We start from the raw sequence: 17,533 nt of genomic DNA on the forward strand, positions 1-17,533 counted from the left end.
TATGTCAACACTCCAACATTTGTCCAAAATATAATTCATTCGTAAAACTGAATCGTGTTGCTAAAGAAGTTATCCGAACGTTGTCCCAAAGTAGTCAAATCCTGAAAATAGACGACACACCTTTTTGAATCGGTTAACTCGTATGACTTGCAAACTCCAGGTGTATAACGTCCATACGTATACGAATAGGAAATAGAAAATATTGAGAAATTCCAGTGATTGGCATATATTTTGCTGTCGCAAAAATAATAGAAATAGAACTTAAAAAGAACTTACAGTGGAGAGTGATTGCCTTTTCTCTCAATTCATGCAACTTTAGATCGTGCATTTTTAGAAACCGTAGGGGATAATGTCGAAGCTCTAGAAAGAGTGAACAGTTTTGGATTGAATTGTGAACTACGTATTAAAACATTTCAAAAATAATATTCCGTTCATCATCGAGTATGAAATATACAAAACAAAAAACGAATTTCTAAAACATATCCGAAATTTCAGTGGTTGAATTCTTCTAGGCGCACTCATACGACCTTTGGTGATGTGATGACGATTTCAAGACATCCTAGCTCCGCAAATTTGTAATGCAAAGTGTAATGGTTTAATTATTAAGAACAAAAATAATATTCCGCAGCGATAATAGCACGTGTCAAAATAATTATCTCAAGTCTTTCGCAAAAAAATTGAAATAGAATTTGAAAGAAATCACAGTAGGCTGGCGTCATGTTTCTCCGACCGCTCCCATACGAATAGGAAATAGAAAATATTGAGAAATTTCAGTGATTAATTCCTACTATCGCAAAAATAATAGAAATAGAACTTAAAAAGAACTTACAGTGAATGGGTTAATTGGCTCGCACTCATGCGACCTTTGGTCATATGATGACGACTTTTCGGGAAACCTAAAAATAATATTCCGTAGTGATAATATCACGGTTCGGCACAGTTTGGCTCAAACTAGGATAAACTATAGAATTTCTTCGAAATTTCAGTTGAGTGGTTCTTTCTTCCTAGTAAAAGATGTACCTGCTCCGAAAATTCGTTGAAGGTAGCCAACAAGAAATGAAAGGCTGAAAACAGCTAAAAGTACTGCTAATAACTATAGCGATGACGAGGAATAAACATATTAACAAAATAAGATTTAAATTTTGGAATTTGTTGACTGAGAAATTTAAAAATTCCAGATTTTAAAGGTTCGAGATTTTAAAGGTTCTAGAATTTAAAAATACAAGAATTCAAAAACGTAAAAATTATGAAAATGAAAATTGTGTATTTATGAATAATACAACGAAACAAAAATTATTAGTACACAAAAATAGACCAATAAAACAATGACAAAATTTTATATATGCCGCAAATAATCAATCTAAAACTTTCCCAATGAACTGAAGTGCAACGAACGCATTAAAATTACGTTTCCGGGAAACATCATGCCCAGCTACAGAATCAATGAAGTTACTGGTATTATGATTTATTGAACATGGCGACCATGGCAGTTCGGTAACGAACTTATTACGGTCGCGCATATCGCAAGAGGAGTGAGCAAAAAAACAACCGAAGTAGAATTCGAAAGAAATTAAAGGAAGAAATGCAATTCAAGTAAGTTTAGCCTTAAACAACCATCCAATTTAAATTTAAAAAAAAAACTAAATCTTATTAACAAATATTCGAACACATTCGAAAGAAGCAACATTTACGAAATTTCAACGGACGATAAAACTGCTATCTAAATATACAAATAGTCAAACGATGCGATGTTTTTGGCCATCCAAAAGAAATGGTCAGGCAATTCACCCGACCCAAGTAGGCGTCTTTTTTCAAGAAGCCGCAGTTTGTTTTGGCCAATTTGTTCTTGACAATTTAATTCATAGGGCAACAAATATTACTTTGAGTTTTCTTACGGTATTAAACCGCTACGAAGACACAGCTGTCGGTGTACAGCATTGTAAATAGAAATACATATAGAAATTACAGTGGCCATATCTTTTAGCAGTTACGCAAAATTGATAGAAACTGAATCTGGTTGTCATTATTCGCACTCATGCGACCTTTGGTCATATGATGACGACTTTTCGAGAAAACTCTAATCAAGCAAAGTTAGATTAAAATTAAGCTAAACTGTAGTATTGTTCGGCACTGCTGATGCTTTTCCGGATCAACCTACCCAGTCAAGTAGCTCGTATCTACTAGCTCCAAATACTTGAAGCAGATGCCACTAATCACCATTTTTGTGGTACCTTACCGATACTCCAGCAATGTTGGCATCGAAAACTAGTACAACGATTCGCCTTCTTTCAGAAAAAATGTTCCGCCCGAAAAAAACATTCGCTGACATCTTGTCAATCGGTAGGTGGTAATCGTGGAAAACATCCTGTAAAATGATATAAAAGATTATATAAACACAAAGCCAACATTTTTTGAAGCACAATTACTCACACTCTGCGCACATGAAGCTACCGTATTTTCGACTGCATTCGAAATCGATTAGATGCCGCCGGCAGCCATCTTGAATAGACGACAAGATTAACAACGTGGAATCGGGTCCATCCTGGTATACACGAATGGTCTACAACGAATTCGAAATTCGTTCCAACGTGGTCTGTATTTTCATTAGTGACCGCAAAATTTACCTACGGAACGGACAGTTCAAGCGAAAATCACTTTGCCACGGCGTGATGCACTAAAAAATTATCGGAAAATTTATTAGCTTATTCCATCGAAAGATTGAATCTCAACTTACTTACTTTTGATAGCAAGCGATTTTCCACTTCACTAATTCAGACGTTTCACATTTTAGTCAAAAGCCCATTTTCACACTTCAATTATCTTACAAAAAACTTTTTAAAGCAAAATGGCACTCAATCGATACACTCTATTGAGGCACAGCATCGTCGAAGCACACTGTTCCACTATTCAGACCCGAATGATGCTGACTACGAACCGCAGTAGGCTATTTATTGCACGTTGTCGGTTACGTCTGTAGGCCTGCTCTGGTTGGTGTAGTGTAGGTAGGCACTCGCACCAATACCAGCGGCCGGTACAGTTTCATCAGGCGGGATTTGTTTTCCGCCAGCTGTCACGGACAAACAGTTTTGTCTGCCTGTCGTTGGACGTTTGTTGTATTAATGCGCATCGGTATCGGTGTCGTACTAATGGGGGGCAATGAATTTGATTCACCGCGCTTTGTGTGCGTTAAGAGCTGGAATGAAATAAAAATGATATGTATTTCAGCTTTTCCGTCGACAATAAAACTCAATTCAATTTATTTGACACGCACACATATTACATCGGGTTGGTTTTCCTGCAGCTGCCAAAGACTATTAAAATTTCTGACAGCTCATTTACTACCACAGATGCAAAGTCAAACCAAAGGAGTTTGGTTTGTTTGCATTACGAAATACCTAACCTCAACCGGTTTTTGCAGTGCAATTTTTTTGTTTTCCTCACGAAATAATTCGGACCATGTCTTTTTTAACGGGAGTAGAAAGGTCAATTCTCGACCAACGTATGATTACGGCGTAAAAGCCAACTGTTAAAATTCGCTTTGTCAAAATTCTGGACAAACGGTCACTCGCCAATAACAGATGTTGGGAGTAAACAGAAGAGAAAAGTTTTCTCTTGCATTTAGTGCTATGAACGGTGTTCGACGAGTAACGGTTTGTCCGGAATTTCCCTTTAAAGAGACAGTTGGCTTTTACGCCGTAATCATATGTTTATCGAGAATTTTGTCTGATAGAGGTTGAACTTTGTTTGCCTCCAACTGTCATAATGTTAAACTAATACAGTTACAGATTGTTAACTACTACCTGTTCATACGTATTGTCCTTTCTATTTCCGTTAAAAAACAAAAGGCGTGAGGAAAACAAAACTTTTTGCGCTGCAGAAACCTGTTGAGGTTAGGTATTTCGTGAGGAGAACAAACCAAACTCCTTTGGTTTGACTTTGCATCTGTGGTTGTAAATGAGCAGTCAGAAATCTTAATTACCCACGGGTACGCACAAAAACTAGATACTCCAATGAGTTGTTTTTGGCTGTAAACTTTCAAGGCGTTTTCGGAAAATCATGTGAAATTTCTTGTAAAACCTCCAGAAAATAAGTGTGTTTGACTCCCTCACTCCGTAATTCCAGTTTAGCGTGTCTTGATAGGTCTTGACGGGTGACACTTTTGTGTTTATAGTAAGAAAAGAAAGCGTGTGTTTGGTTAAAAAAAAAATGATTTCAGCTGGAATTGTTTACTAAATTCTAGTAATATGGAAATCAAACAGGAAGCGAATTTCGATCCAATAGCGAGCCAGTTCAGCATTAATGGAGCAGATCGGACGATAGAATATCTCAAACAAGACTGTGATTCAACAAACACATCAACGGCTGTGGAAGTACTTAATTCTAATTCGTCAAATGCGAAGAGTGATCCAGAAACGAGTAGTCAATTTTTCGAAGAGCCCAGCTCAGAGAGGAAAACAATCGAATCAAGAAGTTGCAATGAATATGATCAAAGGTGAGTTTGTGATTTTTTTTTCTCGTGGGTTGAGAACCCGAACTTTGTATACAGTTTACTGGAAGGGAACCCTAAAATTTTAAAATTGAGCGAATTTTATGTGTTTGGTTGGAGATGCAATTCGGCCACTTTTGGTTTTTCATAGGGTTTCGCAGGACAGTCTCGCACTTCTAGTTAAAATCGGTTGTATCACTGGAGCCGGAACCGCCGTCGGAAGCAAGCGAACCTGTGATCCACCTGTTTGCCCGGCTTACTCAAACATAGGGGCTATCTCTAGTTTAAGACGACAGTACGCGCAAAAGCGATGTGGCTTAGCCACATTAGGCGGTGGAAACAAAATAAAATTGGCAACGCTAGCAAAATGTAAACACAAATGAACACTCCGGATGAACCTATCGTCAATTGACATTTCGACGTGTTTTGATTCGAGTCAACAATATAGGCCCGATAGCTGGTGTGGCGGCGCTAGCGTTTAAACGTATATTATATCATATGATTATACAAGTTTTTTTAGTATATTTGTTCGATCATGGATGTCTGTTCTCTGTGTTACTTGACAGAAAATCTAGACTGGATGTCGTTGGCTCGAATCAAAACTTGTCGAAAGTAAACAAAGTTCATTTCATATCGTCAACATGGCGCCCAGGTGGTGAAATCATTAGAATTCAACGGGGTGCTGGAGCGTTACCAGGAAATTTTTATCTCCAGATAAAATTTTACTAAACTTCCCAGTTAAGCTCAGTCGGAATGCTAGCTGGTTCTAATTCGTATTCCGGCTCCGGTGACACAACCGATTCTAGTTAGAATGTTTAAGGGGTACCATTTCGATGCGGCTTAGCCGCATAACCGAGGCCTAGGAACTGAAGCGGAGCAAAGCCGCTGAGGATTCGCCGGACGAGGTGGCCATCGACCCGCCGTCGGAAGCAAGCGAACCTGTGACCCACTCGTTTGCCCGGTTTACTCAAACGTAGGGGCTATCCCTAGTTTAAGTCCGACTGAGCGGTAGCGACGTCGGACAGCACGCGCAAAAGCGATGTGGCGTAGCCACATTGGGTGGTGAACACAAAATAAAATTGACAACGCTAGCAAAATGTAAACACAAATGAACACTCCGGATGAACCTATCGTCAATTGACATTTCGACGAGTTTTGATTCGAGCCAATAGTATGGGCCCGAGAATCTATTAAAAATCTACTGAAATGAAAATCTGTCATTTCATTCATGAATTTTCCCCATACCTATGTACTTACTTGATACTTGATGGGCAACGATTCGCTTCGTTGAATCTATGCCGAGTGAAGAATTCTCCTCCACTGGACCCGGTCCTTGGCCAATCTCTTCCAGTCACCCTGGACATTGAGATCTTTTAGGTCCTTTTCCACTGCAAACAGCCATCGTGTTCGCGGCCTGCCACGGAGTCGTCGGCCTCTTCCCGGTACTCTACTGAATGTTATCTTCGCCTGTCGTTCTTCCGGCATTCGTGCCACATGACCAGCCCACCGCAGCCTTCCGTTTTTTTATTAGCTTGATAATATCTTTATATACTTGGTATAACTCGTGATTCATGCGACGCCGCCAGATGCCATTTTCTCCTTTACCGCCGAGTATTGTTCGCAGCACCTTATGTTCGAAGACACCGAACGCTCTACGATCAACTTCCTTTAACGTCCACGTTTCATGACCGTACAAGGCAACCGGAACTATCAATGTCTTGTACAACGCGAATATTGTGTTCGTCTGCAAACTACGGGACTTCAGCTGGCTACGAAGTCCGTAAAAAGCCCTATTTGCAGCTGCAAGACGTCTTCTCACTTCGCACCACCTTCACTAAAGTTCCAAGGTACACAAACTCTTCCACTTTTTCAAATTTATCACCTCCTAACATCACTTCACCACCAACATCACTATTGGACCCACGTATACTTCCAGCTATCATGTACTTCGTCTGGTGTTGATTGTGAGACCAATTCTTGCTGTCTCCCTTTTAAAAAGGCACGAAAGCCTTTTCCACGGCTCGGCGGTCGATTCCAACGATATCAATATCATCCGCAAATCCTAGGAGCATATGCGACCGTGTGACGATGGTACCGTTCCTTTGCACGCCTGCTCTCCTGATGGCAACTTCAAGAGCAATGTTGAACAGCAAGTTTGACAGCGCATCACCCTGCTTCAATCCGTCTAAGGTTACGAAGGACATCGAAATCTCATCCGCAACCCGAACACTAGATTTCGATGCATCCAGCGTTGCACGAATCAGCCTAATCAGTTTCGTCGGAAAACCATGTTCTACCATTATCTGCCATGACTCGTTTCTTTTCACTGAATCGTACGCCGCTTTGAAATCAATAAATCGGAGGCTCCACAGCTTGTCCATCATCACTTATCCTTATTCTGTTCGTTGACGCGCTAACATTCTCTCCACTCAACAATGTCTCGAAGTGCTCTCTCCACCTGGCTGGCACCTTTTCTCCGTGCGCCATTGACAGTTTCATAAAATTTCCGCATATCATTTCATTCCATACTGTTTTGCGCCTCAGTAATGACGTTCTCCTCATACTGCTTTTTCTTTCTGCTGTGAATTCTTTTTTCGGCTCCTCTTGCTTCCTTGTACCGCTCTCTGTTCTGCCGGGTACCAGACACTAACATCCGGCTTCTGGCAGCATTTTTCTCATCCGTCACTCTCTGGCACTCCTCATCGAACCAATCGTTTCTGGGTCGTCTCTGAGCAGTACCTATTACGCTGCTGTGCTCACCGCTCCCTGGATTGACTCCCACAGATTGTTGAGGTTGTCGTCTACGTTGATTCCCCTTATCCGCTCATCAAGCTTCTGGCGGACATGGTCTATTTGATTGCAAGTTTCGCCATTCGGATGCATGCAGGTGCGCTTACGGATGTCTTTGCGTGCAAAGTTAGTGCTGCTGATGGCCATCCCTCTAGCTGCAGCGAAGGTCACTAGTCTCAGGCTAGGTCGTCATTGGTTACAGAGTGAAGGCTCTCCTTACCAATGATTGGACGGAAAAAGTCCTCTCTACCGACCTGAGCGTTGGCGTCCCCAATAAAAATTTTTACGTCATGCTTTGGGCACTCTCCGTACGTTTTGTCGAGACATTCGTAAAACGCGTCCTTCACGTCATCGGGTTAAGCTTTAGTTGAAGAATTTGTCCCGTACCCTCAATACACGGAATCGCTCGCTAACCGGTTTCCACCTTATAACACGCTTCATCTGATTGCCGATCACTATAAAAACCGACTCCATGTTCTGCCTTTTCGCCGACGCTATAGTAGATGTTGTATTTGAAGGAAGTGTTGGCGTTGGGATTCACCGCCCAGAATTCACGTTCTCCAGTTCTAGGCTACCGCACCTCCTGAATCGCAGCCACGCTTACTCCAACCGTCTGCATTTCGTGAGCCAAAAGACTCACTCGTTCGGGGTTTATTCAAAGTCCTGACATTCCATGTTCCGAGTTTCCAATCATTGTCCTTATTTCGTAGCCGGGTCGGTTGCCGAATGTATCGTTCGTTTTTCTTTTCTTCTTTACTTTTCGTGGTAAGTGGGAGGGTTGGGTAGACTACCTTACCGAGGTCGCGCTACCTACATCGCGCTGGTGGGGCTGCCACCTTAGGTATATCTGACGCGATACAGCATTTCATACTCAGCCTCTGGATGTCAGAACAGACGCCGCACCTCCTTGGTGAACAGACGCTCGGGACGTACCTCCTCAATCTAGCTGAAGTCAGAAGGACAACAGTGCCCACACCCATGTACTCTTCATTAAACAACCCTTTTGTTTTTAATATTTTTTTTTCTATCAAACTAGCTCACCGAGTTCCCGTGCTTCCAGCGAGCAACAGGTAGCCTCTACCCCACGGAACCCCATGCAGACCAGCGTGACCGAAATCCTGCAGACCGCAACTCCAACCGATTCCACACGACCACACGAATGCGAGCTTTGCGGGAAACGATTCCAACTGAAGGCGAACCTTAAAGCACACTTCCGGATACATTGCGATGAACGGCCGTACGGTTGTGATGTTTGCGGCAAGGCCTTTGCAAATAGCAAAATTCTAAGGGAACATCGGTATACCCACACCGGTGAGCGACCGTTCAAGTGTACCGTGTGTGACAAGGACTTTGCCAAACCAGCTTCACTAGTGTTGCACAAGCGTCTGCACACGGGTGAGCGACCCTGCAAGTGCACCGTGTGTGGCAAAGATTTTGTGACCAAATCCAACCTCAACGTACATATGCGCCTGCACACGGGTGAGAGACCGTACAAGTGTACCGTGTGTGGCAAGGATTTCCCCGCAAGTTCACGTTTGAAAGAACACAAACGCACTCATACGAGCGAGCAACCGTACAAGTGTACCGTGTGCGATAAACAGTTTGCCTTTAAAACCAACCTAAACGTGCACATGGGCCTTCATACCAGCGAGCGCCCGTATAAGTGCACCGTGTGTGGCAAGGGTTACATACAGCGAACACTGCTAACATTACACATGCGCGTTCATACGGGCGAGCGACCTTACCGGTGCACAATGTGTGACAAAGACTTCACTTCAGGTTCTGCTTTGCATAAGCATGTACGTCTTCATACGCGACCGTACGAGTGCACTGTGTGTGGCAAAGGTTTTCCCCGCAAACTCGCGCTAGCCTCACATATGGCTGTTCATACTGACTGAAAATTGTGATTTCCGTGGCGAAGGATTCAAGAACGGTGTTCTACCGAAGGAGCACAAATACAGTGTTAACGAAAATGCGCGACTAAAAATTCGATCAGTGACTTGATAGGGACATTAATGCCCCGAAAATTGCGGTAATGAGTCACTAAACGAGCAGCTACTAGTACTAGTCTTCATAACATGAGATTTGTTACACTACACTTTCAACAAATTTGCTTAAAATATGAACAGTGTATACGCCGTTAGAAAAATAAAAGATGAAACAAGTTAAATAAGTACACTAGCACTGACAAAATTCCAGTAGTTTAAGTAGTGAAAAGTTTGTACCTTTCTTATATTTATCAAATAAATACGCATAAATACGCTTGTAACAAAAAAAGTTATTACATTGTTTATTACATTGTTAAAGACCCATACAGTAACTCAAAATTCACTTCAGTCAGTCTAGCTGGTTAGCTTCCGCCAGAATGTTGTTTCAAATGGCAACTACGTCGGAATCAGTTTTCATTGGAGCCAAAATTTTGGCATATGCCAGCCGGAAGTTCGGTTAATTTTCCCTAAATGTTTGCAATGTTTGTAAGTACTTACCAGTAAAGTTCAGCCAGAAATAAGCTGGAATTCCGGCTTTTTTTAAACTTTACTGGGTTAAATTTGTTTCAAAATGACAAGCCGTTGGGTATGGATCTGTCAAACTACATCTAGGACAGTGTTCCCAATGCGATGATTTAGCCACCTGTTCTAAATACTGTTAAATCGATTTTTTTTATAGTTAATCACTAATGTTGTAATGAAAAATAACAGTGCTCTATTCGTGATTCAAATTGTGGAAAATTTAAAACAGAAGAGTCGAGCTGTTCTCAATCTGATCCAAAAAAGAGCTCGAAAAATAGAACTTCATTTCAGTGTTGTGACCGATCGGTTTTAATCGGTAAAAAAGATAGTAATGTAAAATAGAACAACCCATATAGAATACATCAGACAAAGAGAACAGAGAACCATGATCGAACAAAAATATTTAAAAAACGTGTGTAAACATTTGAATTAATATACGATAAACATTAGCGCCGCCAATCCAACTTATTCCGGCTATCCGTCAAATCCATTCCGGAACCGGTTCGAAATCCTGAATGGATTCAGTATGGAATCTTGCTCCAAGAAAACAACCGATTCCGACTCTATCGGTTCATGCATTTGAGCTGGAATTCATACTGGCAGTCCGAACCGGTTCCGGACTAGTTTGACTGGGTAGAGGAATAATCGCTGTCAATTCAGTCGAACTCAGCCACAAAAAAACATGACGACAGTACTCCTGGTTTGGATATCCCCAGATAAACTCATTCCGGAACCGGTTCGGATTTCTGAATGGAGTCATTATGGATTCCAAATCAAATGCAACAACCGATTCCGACTCAGAATCGGTTGTTGCATTTGATTTGGAATCCATACTGACTCCATTCAGGATTCCGAATCAAATTCTGAATGGTTTGACCGGGTCCCAACTACCTTCGAAACCGTTAGAGATTTCTACACAAGTGAAATGCTGTAGATGGATGTCTGTTCTCTGTGCATCAGAGTTGCAAATAGCTTTAGTGCGAATTCAACAGCGAATCACTTTACATCAATGTGTGAATTTTTTATGATAAACTCTTTCGGTTTTTTTGACAGCTTAATCCCCTGCATGTTCAACCAGAATGCTGGCTGGCTCTAATTAGTATTCCGACTCCATCGACACAACCGCTTCTAACTAGAATCAGTTGTGTCACTGGAGCCGGAATACGAATTAGAACCAACCCCATTCATTTTCCGGCTGAACATTACTACCCTCTAAGAACGGTTGGTTTCAAAATCATCCAATGACGGACGTTCGTTGGACCAATTTGGACAACGTCCAAATAACCGTTCAACGAACGTCCATCGTTGGACCCGTGTTGAACGATTTTGAAACAAATTTTTGAGCGTCTCAGTGGGTAGGTTAACACGAATAAACAAATACAAATTATGTTATAAAATTACCATTACCACGACCACACCTTCCATTGAACTACCTTGGTCCCTATTGTTTTGCAGGAATAACTGTCAAAAATTCTAACCCATGTGGCTAAGCTCACTGTCAAGGAAGACGGACGGGCGTGTTAACACAGTTTTATAAAATCAACTAAAAATCATTCTGAAGTTTTAAAGGTTGAAAAAAAAAAAAAAATATATATATATATATATATATATATATATATATATATATATATATATATATATATATATATATATATATATATATATATATATATATATATATATATATATATATATATATATATATATATATATATATATATATATATATATATATATATATATATATATATATATATATATATATATATATATATATATATATATATATTGTTATATTTGGAAAGATGAGCTCTATCGGTTTATGAAATAAAAGGAGAATTTTATTCTTCATTTAGTGACCAAATTTTCGAAATCCTTAGTTTTTTACTATAAAACCTGATTTAATGCATAGGTAAAAATAAACAGGAATCATGAACGCATCATGTTATGCTTTCATTTCCAAGAAAAACTGTTCTTAAAAACGCGGAACTATGTATTACGTACCTTTGAGATGTTTCAAGATTATGCGACCTTCTTTGCCGACCTTTGGCAATAATCAGTGCTGCGAAATTTCATATGTCTGCTGACATTGACCGAAACCAACATTCAGATTTAACCCATTCAAATTTCACACTTTGAAGTCAGAAGTTGACATCTTCTACATTTCCGAACATAAGTGTAATCTATATTCGGCGCACTTTCGCTGAATAATCGCTTTCAGAGCTAGCATAGAAACAAAATTCAGTTTGCTTCTGAAACCGAACATATCCGAACCTGAGTCCGCTGTATCGGCAGAACCAATAAACGAGGACAACGAACAAAACATTTCATTCATCGCGGCGGGCATGAATCGAATTTCGTATCTCGTTCAAGCTCACGCAGGGGTGTCAATTTTTTTAAGCTCTGGCAATAATTTTGTGCCGATGAGACCTCCAAATAAAACTCTTGCAGCCCAATACATAAATCTTGCCTTTATTTCGGTGTGGTTTAATGGCGTTTTATTTTAGTGTGACAATTTCTTTTATTGAAAATATAATATTGAAGATATATTTTATTGTGAAAATATATTCATCATCGAAATTCTCCGTACATTTAAGATTCGAGCAGTGAATGGCACAAGCTGCACTTTATTACCACCAACCCGGAATTCTATTTTCCGTTCTGCATCCGTGTTTATATCCACGAATGCTGGATCGAAAAAACCGGTAAACATGTATAGGTGTTTCAACGGCTAGATACAAATATTTTAACATTTTTAGGGAAAAGATAGTCAGCGAATAGTGAAGGTGACAAGATAACTAGTAAAGTGGGATTTAAATATTGCGTGTTCCACTCTTCAGTAACTGACACCAGTTTGCTACTAGTTAGACGATATATCCAAACTAAATGCAAATGGGCGTCAGTTAGAAAGCTAAAACGTAGTTGATATCCCGATGCTGTACTCTCCATAACAGGAATTAGTGGGCTGCGTGTCGAGTAATCATCTCATCGTGGGGATAAGCGCGAGAGGTTTCGTATTAGAGATGCTGGATGCTTCATACTTGTTCATGAACAAGTCGAGAGGAGTATGTTTTAAGTTAGACATTGACAGATCGATTGGAATAGTGGCCATTTGCGAATGAAAGAATCCTGTACTGCAACCACAGACTAACAGATATAACACTATGAAGGAATTCCCTTAAAAATTATCGATCCGGCAATTTACCCAGAACACTAGCTCCACCTTTTATTCAAGGTCCCAAACACTTATTTGCTGGTGGCTTACCCCTCAGACTTGGGAAAAAATTTTAACTAGTGGTCTATCCCCCATATACTTGTTCATATGTGAGTGGCTCCATAATTTCAAAAGCGGCCACAGTCCCAACTACAAATATATTTGTAATGACCGTAAAAGTGGGCGAAGCATTATTATCGAGTGTTATGTCTGTTAGTCTGTGCTGCAACGACGAGCTGGCTACCTCCTCAAACAAAACAGCTATTGTTACCGAACACAGACGTCCCTACAAAAAATTTTCTACCATATCCGCAGCTAAAAATGGTAAACATCCTTTCTTTTTTGCTCTCATATTTAAAATAAAACACATTTCCTGAGTCAAACATCCATGTTTCCGATCTGGTGTTCAAAAATATATAATCATCAACTGGTTTTCCAGTATATTTTAAAATTACGGCTGTTGAGGAGCGCATGAAAGTTGGCAGATGAAAAACGGTCGGTAAAGCAGGGCGTACTGAAGACCAATCGATTATAATGGCCTAAGCCGTTTCAATGTTAACCTCAGACAGATTACGAAATACATATTTTAATCCATTCAAATCATTAGATCGTTAGGTTATAGCATAGAGAACAGACGTCCATCTTCAGCATTCAACTTGTTTAAAATCTCTAACGGTTTCGAAGGTAGTTGGGATATCCAAACCAGGTGCGCTACTGTCGTCATGTTTTTTTTGTGGCTGAGTTCGACAGAATTGACAGCGGTTTCTCTTCTACCCAATCAAACTAGTCCGGAATCGGTTCGGACTTTCAGCATGAATTCTAGCTCAAATGCATCAACCGATAGAGTTGGAATCGGTTGTTTTCTTTGAGCAAGATTCCATACACGCTTACCAGCCGTCACCTAATTTTGGGTAGAATTCTATCCAAAATGGACTAAAGTGCATCTCCTCACTTTTGGGTAACAAGCTTTGAACGTAAATTTTGGGTAGTGCGAGGACTACCCAAAATTTGGGTTACAGATAACCCAAGCCCAAGTCGGATAACCCAAAATTTGAATACTGAGCGGATAATCTAAAATTTGAGTACTGAGCGGAAAACCCAAAATTCGAGTAAAAGTTTGAGTACTGAGCGCATAACCCGAAATTTATAACAAGCGGATAACCAAAAATTTCTATAACATTCGGATAACCCAAAATTTAGGTTTCCAATATATATTATATGGATGCTTGGCATTCTCACTAAGAACAACCATCAATATGGGTATCATTTGAAAAGTAGCCATTCGTAGAAGCTGAAAATTGATGATTCGTCAATTGAACATTTCGTCGCATCTTTTAGAATTACCCCGTTTACTAAATTCACACCGCTTGAGGTTTTTGCCTGCTTTTGATCAATAGACTCGAAACAATATGGTAGAATTGTTGCAGCCTGGAACATTTGGTATATAATTGCCAAACTGTATCACTTTGTAGCTGCTATTGTTACTCATTACTTTAACCTGCTTGTGTCAGGGGCAACAAATGTCAATCTAATGAGCCCATCATATGTAAGAGCGAGAAAATATTTAATCATCGCTAGCCGCTGCAATTGCCCTCTAGTAGTTATATTCTATTTCAACTCTAGTGATATGCATTTCTGACATTTCCAAAAAATATGAATCATCAACGTCCCATCATGAGTTCAATGTGTCTTTCGAGGTCCGATCGGGTTTCGGAATGATGCGGTGGCCGCTATTTAAATGATATGAAAAACACAACATGAACCCACAATCAAAAAATAAACAACGTTTCAGTACTCACCGACTCGTGTTTTAGATCCAGCGCTAATTGCTTTATCCTAGGTTTCTAGGCTGAAATAAATTAATCATTAATTTTATTTAAAATATTGCATTATGCATTATAATTACCATTCTTTTACAGAGCCACTTCATGCAATTTTATTCACAACAATAACAATGGCTGTCAAAAACATTACCTACTACTTTGTATGAGATGGGCTACCCAAAATATAAGTACGAAGCGATGAACTTGAATTCGAGTAGACGTCATTATTCAATTCCTACCCAACACGAAGTTCACAGCGACCAACTCAAATTATGGGTAATCGTAATATATTCGTAATATATTGTTATTCAACTAAATATAGAGGGCGTAATAACTCGATTTCACATCCGTCGAAGTTAAAATAAACCCTTCTAAATATTCTTAGTAAGGCCACAGAGAACAGACATCCATGATCGAACAAAAATATATAAAAAACGTGTGTAAACATTTGAATTAATAAACGATAAACACTAGCGCCGCCACACCAACCTATCCCAACTATCCGTCAAATCCATTCTGGAACCGGTTCGAAATCCTGTATGGATTCCGTATGAAATTTTGCTCAAAGAAAACAACCGATTCCGACTCTATCGGTTGATGCATTTGAGCTGGAATTCATGCTGGAAGTCCGAACCGGTTCCGGACTAGTTTGAGTGGGTAGAGGAATAACCGCTGTCAATTCTGTCGAACTCAGTCACAAAAAAAAACATGACGACAGTAGCGCACCTGGTTTGGATATCCCAACTACTTTCGAAACCGTTAGAGATTTTACACAAGTTGGACGTCTGTTCTCTGTGGTAAGGCGGTTCAGTTAAATAATCACAAAAAAAATATATTAGTGTTTATGGTTATTTAGAGCAATAGTTGCAATTTTAAACATAAAACTGGTTTGTTTACATTTTGCTCTTAGACCCTTCTGAGAAATCGTGCTAGAATTTGAAATCAATATTTTTGACAGCTGAAGTGAAATGACACTAACAGATAAATAGTAAATAAACGATTGAGCCGGCGAATCTTTATCTAGAGAGATTCAGCGTCGTTAGTTTTGTTATTGTTCTTGTTTGTGAAGTCAATGATATTTTAGTGAAATGAATGAGTCCTTACAGGTTAAACTGGAGACAAATAATTCCGATCTAACAGGTGTCATCGGTGCTAGGTATGCTGATGGTATGGAAGGAAACGTAAAGCAAGGCTGTGTTGCTGCCAATGAACTAACAGATATGAATGTGCTTAATTTCGATTCCTCGGAACCAAATAATGGATCAGAAAATAAAATCGGCCAATTCTTTATTGAATCTAACTCGGAGCGACCAACGATCGTTGCAGAAAGACGTATTGAATCTGTTGAAAGGTAATTACATTATTTTATTCTATTTATTTCTTGACCAGATGTATAAATTTTTTTGCTCGGTACTCATACTGACAGCGGCGAAAAACGGACGTGCTATTATCCACCGAATGACGTTCAAAACAACGATCATCCACCCAACGACCTACCGTCAGCATCTCCCGTCGCGCCCACTGATTCCACTCAGCATCACGAATGCGATCTTTGTGGAAAACGATTTCTCTACAAAAGGTACCTACTGCAACATCTCCGCGTACATCGCGGCGAACGACCCTTCAGCTGCGATATCTGTGGTAAGGCATTCTACACCAGCTGCTTTCTAATGCAGCATAGGAACTGGCACACCGGTGAACGACCGTATAAGTGTCCTATGTGCGGTAAAGATTTTGCCTTTAAAAGCAATTTTACCAGCCACGTGCGCGTTCATACAGGAGACATTAGGCGGCACAAGTGTGACACGTGTGGTAAAGAATTCCAGTCAAGCTATTACTTAAAGAAACACAAACGCACTCACATCAACGAGCAGCTGAGGTGCACCGTGTGCGACAGGGACTTAGTCTATCGCGCTGCCCTAACCTTACACATGCGCCGCCATACGGGTGAGCGACCGTTTACCTGTTCCGTGTGTGGCAAAGATTTCGCTGCCAAGACTAACCTATCTGCGCACATGCTGTGTCATACGGGTGAGCGACCGTACAAGTGCACCGAATGTGGCAAAGGATTTGCCCGTAAAACTACGCTGAATGCACACATGTCCGTTCACACTGGAGACTATCCGTTCAGTTGTGATGTGTGTGGCAAAGGATTCAGTCGGGAGATGCGCATGAAGGAACACAAACTTGTTCATGTAGATGGCGAACCGCATAGGGTATGATGTTGGAGGAAGCTTCAACAATCCATACTGGCACACGGTCTCTCGAATCAGTGTAATGTGGCTAAATCATTCATCAATGTATGCCTATTTTGGTTCGAGTATTGTATGCTTTAATATGTAGTATCTAAACAACACGTATTGCTCGAATAGTTGAGTAATGGGAACATAAACGCAACAATAGTCCGTGGCAGGTTTTTGTTATTTTCGACTGATTGACAAGTGCAGTTCTTATTCCGAAAAAAACCCAGGCTTAGTTATGGAATTTGCGTTTCGAGTTTGTCTCATCAGAATCCGACACTAACTTAGTGGCAGGACTAACCCACACTCATTCATTTATTTAGTTCAACATCAATTTCAAGATAACACTGAATCAAAAATTTGCTCTCCAACGTCGGTTACGCCCAACACTCGCCAAATCACGTTCCGCCTGGTCCGCCCATCGTGCTCTCTACGCTCCTCGCCTTCTTGTACCAACCGGATCATTAGCG

At 40.3% G+C, this 17,533-nt stretch overlaps 1 protein-coding gene across 2 annotated transcripts; it reads left to right on the forward strand.

Annotated features, from left to right (window-relative positions):
* Positions 1-3,930: 3,930 nt before the first annotated feature.
* LOC131691550 (zinc finger protein 239-like) lies at positions 3,931-17,257 on the forward strand. 2 transcript variants are annotated; one of them, XM_058978069.1, is made up of 3 exons: positions 3,931-4,492; positions 8,313-8,855; positions 16,451-17,257. In XM_058978069.1, the coding sequence occupies exons 1-3, from the start codon at positions 4,245-4,247 to the stop codon at positions 17,043-17,045; spliced, it is 1,386 nt and encodes a 461-aa protein (XP_058834052.1). In that variant the 5' UTR covers positions 3,931-4,244; the 3' UTR covers positions 17,046-17,257. The 2 variants fall into 2 exon arrangements, with proteins under 2 accessions (XP_058834052.1, XP_058834044.1); XM_058978061.1 differs by lacking the exon at positions 16,451-17,257 and having other exon boundaries at positions 3,934-4,170; positions 4,241-4,492; positions 8,313-9,523.
* The last annotated feature ends 276 nt before the right edge of the window (positions 17,258-17,533 follow it).

Source organism: Topomyia yanbarensis, chromosome 1 (assembly GCF_030247195.1).
Source record: "Topomyia yanbarensis strain Yona2022 chromosome 1, ASM3024719v1, whole genome shotgun sequence".
Taxonomy (NCBI): Eukaryota; Metazoa; Arthropoda; class Insecta; order Diptera; family Culicidae; genus Topomyia; species Topomyia yanbarensis.